This window comes from Aphelocoma coerulescens, chromosome 24 (assembly GCF_041296385.1).
Source record: "Aphelocoma coerulescens isolate FSJ_1873_10779 chromosome 24, UR_Acoe_1.0, whole genome shotgun sequence".
NCBI lineage: Eukaryota > Metazoa > Chordata > Aves > Passeriformes > Corvidae > Aphelocoma > Aphelocoma coerulescens.
The window spans coordinates 1,806,437-1,820,322 of NC_091037.1; the positions used below are offsets into that span (position 1 = coordinate 1,806,437).

General features: G+C 57.5%; 2 protein-coding genes across 2 annotated transcripts; both read right to left on the minus strand.

Moving 5' to 3' along the window:
- Window positions 1-2,035: 2,035 nt before the first annotated feature.
- Window positions 2,036-8,019, minus strand: C24H11orf52 (chromosome 24 C11orf52 homolog). The gene is made up of 4 exons (XM_068994760.1): window positions 7,704-8,019; window positions 4,833-4,873; window positions 4,191-4,237; window positions 2,036-3,902 (listed from the first exon to the last, which is right to left on the minus strand). The coding sequence occupies exons 1-4, from the start codon at window positions 7,733-7,735 to the stop codon at window positions 3,666-3,668; spliced, it is 357 nt and encodes a 118-aa protein (XP_068850861.1). The 5' UTR covers window positions 7,736-8,019; the 3' UTR covers window positions 2,036-3,665.
- Window positions 8,020-11,612: 3,593 nt separating this feature from the next.
- On the minus strand, window positions 11,613-13,192 carry HSPB2 (heat shock protein family B (small) member 2). Its single transcript, XM_068994749.1, has 2 exons — window positions 13,051-13,192; window positions 11,613-12,187 (listed from the first exon to the last, which is right to left on the minus strand). Exons 1-2 carry the CDS (start codon window positions 13,142-13,144, stop codon window positions 11,736-11,738), a joined length of 546 nt encoding a protein of 181 aa, XP_068850850.1. The 5' UTR covers window positions 13,145-13,192; the 3' UTR covers window positions 11,613-11,735.
- Between the last annotated feature and the right edge of the window lie 694 nt (window positions 13,193-13,886).

The following is a 13,886-nucleotide window of genomic DNA, read 5'->3' on the forward strand; positions in this document are numbered from 1 at the left end:
CCTCCAGTTTTAAATTACTCCTGTTTGCTCTCCCTGCTTTTCATAATTCCGTGGGAGTTGAGATTTTTATGTTTTCATCGATTCTAATACCACATCTGTTAAGCAAAACAACAGATTACAGCGAGGCTTTGCACAAAGCCTTGTAAGCTGGAGATGCTGGGGGGTTGGAGCCTTGATCCCGTTTACTTTTGAGCTTCAAAATGCCATTAAATAAATATTTAACCCCATTTTTAAGATGCAATTGAGTAGCTTATGCCTGTGCAATTCCAATAAAATTTTGTGGAAAAGCTAAGTGGTTTCCCCATGAGACAGAAAGTGACCTAATTTTAAAGGAAAAACCAACAAAGCACAGTCTGAGCTCTCACTGTGGACTTTAAAATGCTCTTCTTGACTAATAGTTTGTTACATATATTTTTATTGATTACATTATATATATTTATCACCTGGTTTTTACACAGTAAACCCACATTCACAGAGGATTTGTAACATAACATGGAAGGATGCTGAGATTTTTGGGTCAACCAAGAGGAGCTGGGACTGAAGTCTGGCGTCCAGGGGCTCCCTTTCATCCCATCTCCCTCTTGCAGAGCCCCCACCCACCCCAACACCAGCACAGCAAAGGCAAAAAGTTCAAAATGTTCTCCTTTTCCCTGCCAGGCTCGGGTACAGGCCTGCTCAGAGATTTTCCCATCAAAGATTTGCTTCTGCAGGGGGTTTCTTATCTCTGCCTGAATGCCAGGGAATAGAGACCAGGCTGGATGTGCTGAGCCATTCTTCTGTGCATTGTGGGGACACAAATGGGTCTGGGGTGGGTGTGTGGGCTGAAAATAACTTTTCAAAATTAAATTCTACTTCTCCCTTTGTGTTTCACTCTGAAATTTCCAGCTGCTCGTGGCAGGAATTGTGTTTTTCTGTCACTTTTACACAATAGGTGCCTTTCCATGTCACTTTTGCCAGAAGCCTCTCACTCACAGGAATGCTGCTTCAGAATTCCCCCTGAACTTTCCCAAAGGAATCATCTCCCCAGTGATTCCAAACCCATCGGGGCAATGATACCCAAAGGATGCCCCCAGCAGCTGCTCCTGGGGTGAGTGGCCCGAGCCCAGCCCACAGGGTGGTGGCACTTCGGCTGGTGGCATTGCCATCTCCTGGCCACTTCTAGCACGACCCAACCCTTGTCCTTGCACAGTTTTGGTCTCTAAAAGTGTGGCTGGGGACATAAAAACAAGCGAGGCTGGATCAGGAATTCACCTATGGGGTTTGTAGGGCCGTGACTGCAGCAATAACCCACAGAGCTGCTTAAAGCCACTCCTGCAGTGTCACCGACCTCAAAGTCCTCATGAAGCACCCAAAAGAGACAGAAAGGACACAAAAAAGGCTGCTGGGAACTCACAGAGGCCGCAGGAGGCTGTGGGGGGTGACAGGGCACCGTGTCCATCAGAGTCCCCATGCTGGATGTCACAGCTCAGTGCCAAGGGAAGGTCCCAGCACTCCTGAAACCTGAGGGGAAAAGCAAATCCACCAGGGACCTGAGCCCTCAGAGGGGCTGTGTGGCCCCAGGTGCCTCTGGAAAGGGGGTGGGATGGGGTCTGGAGCACGGGGATCCCCAGGAGCAGGGCTGGGATGGGCTGTGGGGCTGGAACGTGGGGAACAGGCACAGGAACAGGAGCAGGGCAGTGCTGGGGGGTGAGGAGAGGCTGGGGATGGGGTGGCACGGGGAGAAATGGGGACCCCAGAGAGAGGGGAGGAGTGGGATGGGATGGGAAGGGTGAAGTGGGATGCGGTGGGTACCGGGACCCGCACCCCCGGCCCTACCTGCTCCCGGTGCGCGTCTCCGGTTGCCACGGGAACGGGGGCGGGATGGGGCGGGACGGCGCTGGCTCCTCCCCGGGATCGGGATCGGGATCGGGATGGGGATGGGGATCGGAGCCAGCCTGGGGAAGCCTTTGCCCAGCCCCGCATCGCCGCGCCGGGAGCGGGACCCTGTGTGTCCCCCCAGCCCCGCAAAGCCTCGCCCAAAGTGCGGATTTATCACTTAAAACTAAATATTGCATCTTTAATGATACAGCAACGCTCGTTTGGCACGCGTGACAACCGCGGGGAGCACAGGAGATTTTAATATTCAGTGCAAAACCGAGTCCTTAGGAAAATCCCTCTTGCAGAACACATGGCTTCCACAATTCCCCACGGGAAGCCTGGAAAACAGGAAAAAGCCACCGGAATGGGAGCACGGAGTTGGCTCTAGGATGAGCTGCACTGCCAGGAGCAGCCCCGTGGGTGAAGTGGAAGCCGGAGCTCCTCAGGGAATGGGAGATAAAAACCATTCCAGGGGCTGTGGCACTCGTTAAAACACATAGAAAAACTGGAAGATTGGTCCTCAAACACTTCCACCGTGGCAAACACAGCCCGGAGCAGTTTTGTTTTTCCCCACGAGCAGGAACTCCTTCGTGCTTTTCACATCCCCCTGAGTTATAACGTGCAAGGTTCTCTGTGTTTATGAAAGGAACCATTTCTAAACGCTGCCAATAACCGGGGCTGCCCCACAATCTGCTCCGATGGAGGAACAGAATGTGCCAGGCCTTGGTTTAGTGCCTGAAGATGGTGCTTGGGGAGCCCTGGTCCCCTGCCAGCACTGCCCAGTGGCAGGAGCCATTTGGACCATTGCTACACTGAATTATTGACACTATCTGAAATCCAGAAACAGGTTCTCAGAGGCAGATCTGATAACCCCACGTGGTGTGTGGCTCTGATAACTCCTGTGGTGTGTGCTCTGTGTGGCTCTGATAACCCCACATGGTGCGTGCTCTGTGTCACTGGGGTTTGTAACCAGGGCTGACAGCACAAAATGAGAAAGAAGTGGAGGCAAAGTCCAAAGTCCTGTCCAAAGCTGCCCAGGATTCATTCCCAGTATCCCAGGCATGCAGACAGATGAGAACTGCCCTAAACATAAGCAGTGATTTGCAGCCGAATTGCCAATTTGCCTTGTTTCAACTCCAGTCAGAGCCAGGAGCTTGCTCCTCACTTGTTTGCATGGAGGGGTGAGGATGCACCTCTGAACAGCCCATCAGTGGTAGGAATTGTTCTGTCTGCCTCATAATTCTGCATTTCTGGCTGCCAGGTGCTGTGCACGGCTGTAGAACACTGATTTGGGGCAAGGGGATGCACACAGGGCCTGGCTGCACCTGCAGGGGCAGCTGTTGGAAGGAGACAGTGCAGCACATCCTGCTAAAGGTCTCCTCTCCTCACAGCACCGCCCACACGCCACTCTGCACCCTCAGGACTTGAACACTGACACGAAACCCCGTGCCAAAACCTCCCTTGAGTCCTGGATTCCGTGTGCCACGTTCCCAAACCCAGCACTCGGCTGGAGCCGTGCCACAGCAGGGGCTTTTCTCCCTGCAGCCCTGAGCCTTCGCCAGCCCAGCAGCAGCTCTGCCACCTCGCAGTGCAGGCAGGAGCTGGGCTGCCAGCTCCAGGGGCAGCTCTCCCGAGGGGAGAAGGTGTTTTTTTGCCAGCAGGATCAGATGGGAAACTCCTCAGTGAGAGTGGCTGTGGTGGGAGACACAGCCTCTCGCAACTCTCAGGCGCATCCATGAGGTTTTCTTGGATCTACAGCTGTGAATTCCTTTTCCTGCTGAAGGAGGAGGAGGAGCCCATCGAGTCCTTTACACCAAGGTCCCATTTTTGCTGTCGTACTTCAGCCTGGCCCTGGGGAAGTTGAGGGTGGCGTATTCCGTGGCGTTCTGCAGCTGCAGGTTCTTCACCTCGGCCGCGGAGCGCTCCCGCACCTTGGAGAACACCTGGATGTCGGCGTAGTGGATGCTGTCATCCTGCTGCACCCCCTTGGGCTTGCTCACCATGGCGTAGATGGGGACATCTGGGACATCTTCATACGTGGGGACCTTTGTGGGGAGAAAGCTCTGGGAACTCAGCTCCCTGGGCTGCCCCGTCAGACCCCACACTGCCCCCAGCACCAACCCCCTCTGACACCTCGGGCTTCTCCCACTGCACTTCAGGGGGCAAAAAAATGTGGAACAAGCCATGGACACTGTGCCCACTTTAGAGGCTACACAGGAGGAGAGGATTCCTGGCTCTGAATCCTGCCCTGTGTCCTCCCAGCCCACGTAGCTTAGGGCAGCTCTGTCTTCTCAACACACATGTAGGAAAAACCCCTCTGGAAAGTTGTTTACCTTCCTGCCAGGCTGCTGCTGTTGAGTCTCATGCCTCACATTAGCTCCTGCAAAAGAAACACCAGGAGATCGGCTTCCAACAGTTCATTGCTCCACCTTGGGATGCAGCAATGCTGTGTTGGCCCATGGGCTCTCCCCACTGGGCACAAATCAGATTTCCAGCTCATCTGACTCCCTCAGCCCTAATGCTGCCCTGATGCCTCCAAGAAGAAAGCCTGGGCTTGTTTCTTTGGGAAAAATAAGGTTTCCCAGGATGCCAGCATGCTGTGGACCACAGAGTTCTTGGCAGAACCCACAGACAGCACAGAGAGCTTCTTGTCAGGCCCTCGGAGGAGTCAGATCCAGTTTTAACTTTGTTATTTCCTCTGCTGCCTGGCAAACATGTTTTGCTCAGCGTGGTCCAAAGGCCACAGGACACAGTTCAAGGAATGACTTTATTCTGGGAGCGTTGTCAGACTGATGTTTGCAGCTCCTACAATTGGATGCAGCTCCTGCTCTGCTGGAGAGCACCTGGGTGTGTTTGAGGTGGGACTTTGTTGTTTTAAAGACCTCTCAGCCTCAAGGATCCCCTCCAGAGGCACTGATGTCACCTCCCCAGGGGCTCTGTCACTCCACCTCCAAAGCACTCTCACAGATCCTTACCTTGCTTTTCTTTCTTCCTTTTGAAAGGCGAAGGACACCTCCTGAAATCAGAGAGACACATCAGCCCTGACAATTCCCATCTCTGTCCTCCCAAAACTCCAACCCAAACCACACCTGGGTACCACGGAATGAGACAGGCCCAGGAGAGGCTCAGCAAAGAGCCACACCAGAGCCCGAGGGACTCCTGCAGGGCAAACGTCCAAAGGGAACGTGTGGGGATGTGTTTCCTCCTCCTGTGACACACCCACCACACCCCACAGCCACCCCAGCTCTCCCTGCCTGCCCTCCGGTCCCAGAAGCATCCCAAGGGATGAGAACACTTCTCACTGGAGCTTTGCAGCTTCATTTCCACAGCTCAGGTCTGAGGTGCAGGGCACAGTCCCAGCTGGCACAAACCCCTTCTTTTGGGGTCAGCTGCTCTGCCATCCCCACTGCCTGTGCTTCGGCCCCCTTGCCCAGGGAGCAGCTGTCTGACTGAAGGTTTCACACAGTTTTCCTGTTCTCACTTTTCCACTTAGAACAGAACCAAACCAAACAAGCTTTGCCCTCACTATGAGCCAAGCCAAACCCTCATCTCAGCTGTACCTGTGTGACCACAGAGCTGTGCCAAGAGAGGACAGGAGCCAAATGCGTCCCAGCTGTAACAACAGAGCTTGGAGCTGAGCTCCTGCAGGCTGGCACTGGCAGGGGGGAGCTGTGTCCCATTCTGGGACAGATGCACAAAGGAAATGTCACGCTCAGAGGGTCGGGCAGCAGGTGCCAGCCCTTGTGTGGCCCCTCCTGCACAGACACGGACCAGAGGGTGCAGCTGAGAGGCTCCCAGGGGGCTGTGTCTCTGCTCAGCAGCTGAAAGTGGGCAGGCAGTGCTTTGGTCGGGGCTCCAGGCTCCCCATTTGGGCTCCAGGGAATGCTGTGTGTACCGCAGGGTGTGCCTTTGCCAGCCAGCCCTGCCACAGCCGGGGACAGAGCAGTGCCCCAGGCAGGGCTGTGCCCGTGCCAGCTCTCCCAGACAGCTCCAGCGGGCAGGGGACAGCACAGGGTGTGCAGCACTGCCCTGGCACTCCAATGGGAAAACAAAAATCCCCATGAACGTAGGCAGAGAGCTCCGGAATGGCCAGTAATGATTAACCAGGCCTGGGCAGCTTGGGGCAAGGCAGGGTGGCCACGGCTCCAGCGCTGCCACAGGGGCACCTCCCGCCCTTCACAGGCAAAATTTGGCGGTTCTCCCCAGGAATTCGGGGTTTAACTCACAGCAGCCCCACTCCGTCTTTGTGGGGCTCTCCCTTGGCTCTCCCAGCCTCCTCCTCCCCTGGCTGCAGCGTCTCCTCCTCGCCAAGCCTTGTGTGCCAGAGCACTTCCCTTCCTCCCAGCACTCAGACGTGGAGGATTTCACCAAACCAGCACCTTTTGGGGCAGAACCAGCAGGGTCCCTCCCCTCCGTGCTGGCAGGCAGGCGGCTGGGCTGGCATTCCAGGCTGCTCCCCGGCTGCCTCCCTTTGTGCAGGGAACACTGCAGGCAGTGTGTGGGCTGCAGCTATTCCGGTCTGCAGGATAATCACAGCCAGGCATCTCCCCGGGAATGGGGACACGTGTGGCACGGGAAATGGGAGCAGGGAAGCCTCTCCCCTCCTCTCCAAAGCGGGTGTTGTAACTCCCAGCCTGACAGAACTCTCCATGGCAGCACCCATGGCCCTGCTCCTGCACTGCTGCCTCCCCTCTCCCCGTGCCAAGGCCATCCTGATTCCTGCCCCACACAGTCCTGGGGCCCGGATTGGGGCAGCTTTCCCTGCCTGTGCACATTTTGGTGCCACTTTAATGGTGAGAGCCTGGGGCCTGCCTTGCACAGGGCAGAGGCGCCCAGACCCGAGGGCACAATTCCTTCATCAATAACTTCCCTCTGGGAATAAATTTGCTGTGACAGCTCTTCTTTAAAGAGCTCAGACGGTGCCCCAGGCAGCCCCTGACTGAGCCCTTGCCTGCTGATGCCCTGGGTGCCTCATTTACCCCCTGCCACAGGGCAGAGGAAATAAAAAATGGGAGTTTTGGTGGGCAACCAGCTTTCTACCTCCCACCTTCAACTCCTATTCCTAAATCCCAAACTCCTCAGGCCTCAGGGCTTGGAAGAACCTCGGTGTCCTCAACTCCTGAGCCTTCCTCCACTAGGTGATGCTGTGCCTCTTGGAATTATTCAAAGTCCAGGATGAATTTCTCATACTTTGAACAAACGCAGCGACGGAGAGAGAACGTCCTCGGAGCTTCATCTGATATTCATGGCTCTTCCCCTCGCAGCACGCCCAGAGCTGAAAATATTCCCACTTGGCACCGAGCGATGCCCTTTCTCTGCGAGCAGGAGGTTCAGGGCCCAGCAGGAGCCAGGAGGGATTAAAGCGTCACCTTCCCTCCCAGGGAGAAAGAGCCACAGCATCTCAACAACGTGGCCAGGGCTTCCCGGGCATAAATAAATCCCAGACACACGCAGGCAGGGAGAGGGGCTGGAACGGCTGAGGGCAGGATGGGGTGGCTGAACCCCAGCCCTGCCCCAGGGACCTCTCAAAGGGACACCTTATGGTGTCTACCTGGCCGGGGAGCACCGGCATGAGGACAGGGATTTTCTCCAGATCCTTCCCAGCTGCTGGGTGGCCGCAGGACCCCAAGCTGCCACTCCCGTCTGGGCTGAGATGTGACAAAAACCCCCCTTTGTGCCGCTCCTGTCCTGTCCCGGTCACCTGCACGGCCCTGCCCCTGCTCACCGCTCCCTCCGGGCCGGCTGCAGGGCTGGCAGCCCCGGCAGCCCCGGCACAAGGGCAAAGCTTCCAAATTCCTCCCGAAAGCCGCGCCCGGCCCCCGCTGTCCCGCACCCGCCGAACTCACCACGGGCGGCCGCAGCTGCACAGGTTGCCCATGTCCTCCTTCCCCCATGGAGCCGGAGCGTTTTCTGGGCAGGCAGAGCTTGTATTTCCTGGTTCGGCTGCTCCAAGGGAGTGTCAGGCAGTGTCGGGTTTCTGCGCCGCGCTGGCCCCGTGTGCCATCTACCGGGGATGTCCCGGGGCCGCCGCGCCTCCTGCTCCGGGGGGGACAGGCCAAGGTCCCGCCGTGCCCCCGGGCGTCACCCCGCGGCTAAAACTCTGTTTTGTCACTCCTAACAGCGGCCGTCCCCCCGCTGTCCCGCTGTCCCCCCGGCGCCGTCCCGCTGGTGCCAGCGGTGATGCAAAACGGGACGGAGGAGGGACTTGAAGCGAGAGGAGAGCCCGCAGGGTGGGAGCTCGCAGCGCTGTCCCCGCCGCCCATCCTCGCACCTCGAGCGGGGTGCCAGGAAAACGTGTGGCACGTGTGGCATCACCTGGGAATGAGCGGGTTCCTTGGAGCTCTCAGCTCAGCTCTGCTGCTGCTGACCCACAGCCTCGGGGACAGTGGAAATCCACTTTTTTAAAGCTACCTGGATAAAAGTGTTCAGTTCTGTGCCTTTGAGAGTGGCAGGGTCGCAGGAGGGCCCTCACATCCTTAAGGAGCTGCAGGACAGCTCTCAGGCTCAGCCTCAGCGGTCAGACAGGAACAGGGATGTGCATTTCACCTCTCTGCCCCTGGTGAGAGCCCTTCAGACTGTCTGGCCTGAGTGACCAGAGCCCTGGAGCTAATGGTTAGGTAATTCCTGGGGCCTAATCCCAGGCAGGTCTAAGAGAACAGATACTCCTGAAAGATATCATTTCATTTTAATGTCATTCTTGAGCAGAAACTCTGCCCCACGGCGTTGGCTCAGCAGTCAGCCCCAGATCTGTGCAGGTCTGACCCCTCGAGGGGTGTCCTCACAAGGGGGTGAGTTTTAATTCACCTTTCTGTGACAGGAGCTGGCCCTTGTCCCCCACTCCAGGTGTGCCCAAGCTCTCAGCCAGGTTCACAGCACCATTTATCACCTGCCCAAGGGCAGAGCAAAGCTTGGATGTGTCCAGGAGTGGCTGGGGGAGAAGGATTCTGCTTTGGAAGGGTCACAGCTGACTCCTGGGTGGGCTGCACCGTGACCTGCAGAGCCTGAGCCTTGCTCTGACACTGCCCCTCAGCTTGGGGCTGGAGAAGCGGCACAGAATTTAGGATTAGGTTTATGCAGGCAGCTGGGATTCAGTGCTGGTCCCATGTCCTCAGGGTCCTGCAAAGCCCAGGTGTTGCCAGGAGCCTGTCCCTGCTTGGGAAGCTGCAGACTGTGTCTCTGGGCTTGCCACAGACGCTGTTGTTTTAAAGAACCAGTGCCTGTTTTGATTTCTGGGATAACTTGGGCTTTGTTGCTTTGTGGGGAAGGAGAAAAAAGAAAAGGCTGGGAGCCTGTTCCCATCAGCCTCTTTCACAAATACTGGAGCTGCTGCTTCGAGCTCCACCAGAGAAACAGAAAAGCATCAAAAACATTGGCAGGGCCGGGGAGCGCTTGGCTGCCACTCCGCATTCCCTCCCCAGGCTGTGTCTGCGGGATGAGAGCAGGCACGGCTCCCGGCGATCCTGCCCTGCACAGCCTGCCAGGCTGCGGGGACAGCCGAGGGACAGCCCTGCCCGCCCCCGGGCACTGCCAGCCGACAGAGCTGGGACACCGGCACAGCACCAGTGCCCAGCAGGGGAGAATGAGCTCAGGGGAGAGCAAAAACAGGGTCAGGGAGAGCTGGGGAGGGCACAGAATTGTGCAGTCACTGCTGATGCTGGGCATCTCTATGGCAAGAGTGTCAAGGTCCCTCAGGCACCGGGACAGGTGTGGCACAGACACACACCGAGCTGCCATCAAAAATGAAGAAGAGAGAGACAGCTCTGAACTGTTTTGGGCACTCCTTTTGTCTCAGAATCCTCTCTCAGTGCAGCCCCAGCCCTGGCCATGTGCTGTTTGCAGCCCCCAGTGCTTCAGCGAGCTGCTGAGCGGGGACAGATGGCATCTGATGTCCCAGCCCGTGCCATGTGTGCCGTGTGTGTGCTCTCCTTGCCCAGCTCCAGGCTCACGTGTTGCCATCCCCCATCCCCAACCCAGAGAAGGAGTTTATCCCAATGACAGGAAACCTGCAGGGAGCAAGGGGACCATCAGCATTTCTTGCTGGAGCAGGGACAAAGAGAAGCCTTTTACAGCTGCTGCCACGAAGTGTGAGTGAGCCTGAGGAAGCCTTTTATGAGGGGGCACTGAGGAAATTATGGCCGTGCCTGAGCCCACACACAGCCACGGGGCTCTGCCCTCACCACAGGGCTCAGGAACACAAGCCTCCTGAGATCTGGGGTCTGGGCGGGTGTTGGGTGAACGGGATGCAGGTGACTGAAAGTCGCTGGCCCAGAATTATGTCTGGAATTGTTATTAATGACTTAGAGAGTGCCTGTTATAAAGCTGATTTTTATTTTGACAGTTAAACCTGGTTCTACCGCAGGAGTCAGGGCAGGAGTTCAGACACTGGGGGTACCTGCTCTGCGCTGGGGTGGGGAGGCTCAGCCACCCTCCCTCTGCCTCCTGAGCCTGGCAGGCAGGGCTGCTCCTCATCTGACTGATCCTCAGTGCTGGCAGCGCCCTGGGAAGCAGAAAATAGCTGGAAATAGCTGGGCAGTGCTGTGCTCTGGTGTGGATCCCACTTTGCCTGGCAGGGGACAAAACCCAGCCTCGTATCCGTGTTCCAGATCCCAAAGGGATGTGCTGGACAGGCTCCTGCATGGGGCATTCCTGGCCCCAGGTGTTCCTGGAGGCAGAGTGGGGTGGAGGCAGAGCCACAGGAGAGAGGGAAGTCACATCCCTGAGGATTTTGGAACAGCCTCTCCCCTCTGTGGGAGAGCTGCACACCAAACTCCCCCAAATTTAGCCTCTGACACAGCATTTTGTGTGCCTGCCTTGGCCCTGGTGACACAAGGGTGGCAACTGTCACCTGCTGAGCCCTGGGGCCGCCGGGGCAGCAGCTGCCAGTGCCGGCAGCACACACAATCCCTGTCCCCATCATGAGACCACGGGGACATTGCTCACGTAGCATCACAGTGTCTGCAAAAGGAGCCAAATTCAGCCCCTCTCTGACTTCACAGAGAGGGCTGGGACACCAGCAAGGCAATTGGAGTCTGAGCAGAGCCTTTCCCCTCAGTATTTTGGGGTTCAGTCCCTTCACAAAGGTCTGTGTGTGTGGGATGTCCCGTAACTGAAGGGCTGAGCAGGTACAGGCTGTGGCTTGGCACTCATTTATTTGGGCTCATTCCAGCTGCAGGTCTGGAGATGCTCAGGGACCCTCCAAGGGCTCATCACTCCATCCCTTTTTGTCCTTGAGGCCACTTGCCTGTGGGCTCCCTAAAAACAGCAGCTGGGCTGGGGGGTGGGGCACAGAGGTGGCCACAGTCCCTCCATGACCCCACTGGTGCCACAGGTGAGCTCAGCGTGGACTCCCAGCGTGGACTCCCAGCTGGGCACTGTCCTTCCTTCCTGCTGCACAGGAGCAACACGAATCCAAGGCAAACAAGAGAAGAGCAGAGGCAGATTTATTCCTCTCTCCTCCTGATTGCTGCAGGCACTTTTACAGCCCAACACCCACCTTCCACAGCCACGAAACTCAGCCACCAGCTCAGAAAACAGGCACTGGGATCCCCTTTTCCCTCTTCCCAGTGCCCTTTTGGGCTAGAGCACAGTCCTCTGAGACACAGCCTCACATTCTGGGGTAGGAGTGACCCTGGGTGAGAGCAGAGCGCCCTGCATGGTGACCCAACCCAGGAGAAAACTTGCATTACAGTCACTCACACTCACACTTCAGTCCCACTCTTCTTTCCAGTTCCAAGTCCTTTTTTTTTTCCAGCCATCAGCCTTGAGAAGCACAAGTGTGGCTGCCTCAGGGCCTTGCTAAACACTGATGGTGAGAAGTAGGGGTCTGGCATTGCGGATTCCCCATCCCTGTCCCCCCCACCTTCCCACATCTGGGGCCTTTAGGATTTTTCCTTCTCTTTTCCTTCCTCAGACTGTTGTTCTTTCCCCTCTGGCTGCTCCTGCTGGGTTATCTTCACCTCGTTGACTCTGGCCTTCACCTCCTTGCCTGTCCGGGGAGCCACAATGCTCAGGATGCCATCGTGGGACAAGGTGGCCCTCACCAGCAAGGGGTCCACGTCCAGGGGCAGGATGTAGGTCCTGGTGAACTCCCTGGAGATGAAGCCGTGGCGGTCGGCCTTCTGCGGGTGCTGCCCCACCACCTCCAGCAGGTTGTCCACGGTGCGGACGCTGAGCTCGTCGGGCAGGAACTGGCAGACGTCCAGGAACACCTGGAACTTGTGCTCGTTCAGGCAGATCTCCGAGGTGCCCCTCTCCAGCTGCTTGTTGATCCGGGGCCGGATGTAGTAGCCGTGGTACAGGGCAGGGGCTAAAATCTCGGATGGGGACACACCTGAAAAGGAGACTCAGTGAGGAGTTTCCAGGGAATGGGGTTGGAGCAACAGACAGGGGAGGGTGACAGGAGGAGTTTGGGACCTGGAAAACACCTTGGCTTCGCCACATCACCACACCAGGGGTGGAGTCTGCCGCAGTTCCCACCTTTGTGCCCCTAAAACACACCCAGAGCCGCATCCCTGCCAGCCACTGCCTGCCACCAGGCTGCCCAGGGCTGCCGGCAAGCCCAGGGCTGGCATCCAGCTTCACATGTTGGGTGCACGGGGAGGGCCTGCTGGGTGCGCTGGGAGCTGTGCAGCGCAGAGCCCACAGCAGGGATGGGCATGGAAATTGCTGACGGTGAAGAAACCGCCCTGAGGAACTAAAGGCCTTTTGTGTGCCATTGTCCAGGGGGCTTTCCTTGGAGCTTTTTGCCTTTTCACGCTGTTGTGCTGGTGCTGAATGGTTCTGCTGCTGCCCACATTCCTTCCCCTCCGCCAGCCACTGCCCAGCTTTGTGCTGAACGCCCCAGCTCAGCTTTTCTCCACATCCCCCCGGCTGGAAAAGCTTCCCCCCCCCCTCCCCTGAGCGTTTTTTGCTCCATGTTTTCACAGCATGTGCATGAATGCCAGAGCATGGGTGGCACGAGGGAGGGACGGGATGGGCAAGAGTGGGCATGGATGGAGAAGTGGACATGAAGAGACCGACCCTGGATATTCCCTGGCTTTCCCCCCTGATTTGATCTGTGTTCCTCCACTCAAAATTCCTCGGCCCCAGCTACCTGCTCTGGAGCTCGAGCTCCCCAGAGGGAACTCCACCAGCCCTCCTGCAGCAGAGGGGAGAAAGGTGCAGGGCAGGGGGGGATCCCAGCTCCTTCCTTACCTTCCCCAAAGTTCTGGTCGTAGATCTTGCTGGGGTTGGCGAACTCGTACTCGCAGCTCATGGGGTAGGCGTGGGGCACGGTGCGGGCGGCCATGGCGGGGACGGGCACCTTCCTCCCAGCCCTCGCTGCCTCTCGGACTGAAGGCTGCAGGCTGCGAGGCTTCAGCTGGGTGAATTCCAAAGGGAGGAGTGTGTGATAATAAAGATGGACCAAAATAGCCCCGCACAGGCCCCAGGGTGCCGGGCCAGGGCAGCCAGGGAAGCTTCTCGCTGCATTCCAGCAGGGAGGGCAGGCTCTGCCTGCGCCCAGAGACACCTCGGGGACACCCTGCACGTTCCCCCAGCCTCTGAGGGTCCCTTCTGGAGCAGGGGCTGCAGGAAGTGCTTGGGCAGCCGAGCACAGCCGGGACTTGGGAGCTGAGGGAGGCAGGACAGGCCCCAGGCTCTGCTGCTCCAAAGCAAGGGCCAGCGAGAGGCTCATGGTAGCAGGGAGCCCCTGGCACTGGTATTGGTGGCCCTAAGCCCCCGTGGGTGGCTGGTGACGTTCAGGTCATGTAATTCCCACCGTGAGCTTGGGGCTCAAGCCCCTCCTGTTCCCTATGTGAGGAGCCTGATTTTCCCAAAAGCTGAGCTCAAGTCTTTTGTTGCTTTGAGTGGTGAAGGGCTGCAGGGAGTTAGACAGGACCCAGATCCCACTGCTGTCACCTCCCCATCCTGAGCCGTGCTGGCTGCCCAGGCTCTGCCCTCGGCCAGGGCTTTGGCACAACGTCACGGGGAAATGTTGCTGCCAGACATCACCACTTAGCCCAGGTTCTGAATGTGGCCTAAATCCAGTT

Excerpts from the sequence above, each read along its gene's own strand:
- C24H11orf52 (XM_068994760.1), bottom strand. The coding sequence starts at position 7,735 with ATGGGCAACCTGTGCAGCTGCGGCCGCCCGTG. Across the intron at positions 4,874-7,703 it reads TGCAGCTGCGGCCGCCCGTG|GAGGTGTCCTTCGCCTTTCA; the intron begins GTGAGTTCGGCG and ends CTCTGATTTCAG. Across the intron at positions 3,903-4,190 it reads AGCAGCAGCCTGGCAGGAAG|GTCCCCACGTATGAAGATGT; the intron begins GTAAACAACTTT and ends CTCCCCACAAAG.
- HSPB2 (XM_068994749.1), bottom strand. The coding sequence starts at position 13,144 with ATGGCCGCCCGCACCGTGCCCCACGCCTACCCCATGAGCTGCGAGTAC. Across the intron at positions 12,188-13,050 it reads CGACCAGAACTTTGGGGAAG|GTGTGTCCCCATCCGAGATT; the intron begins GTAAGGAAGGAG and ends TCTCCTTTTCAG.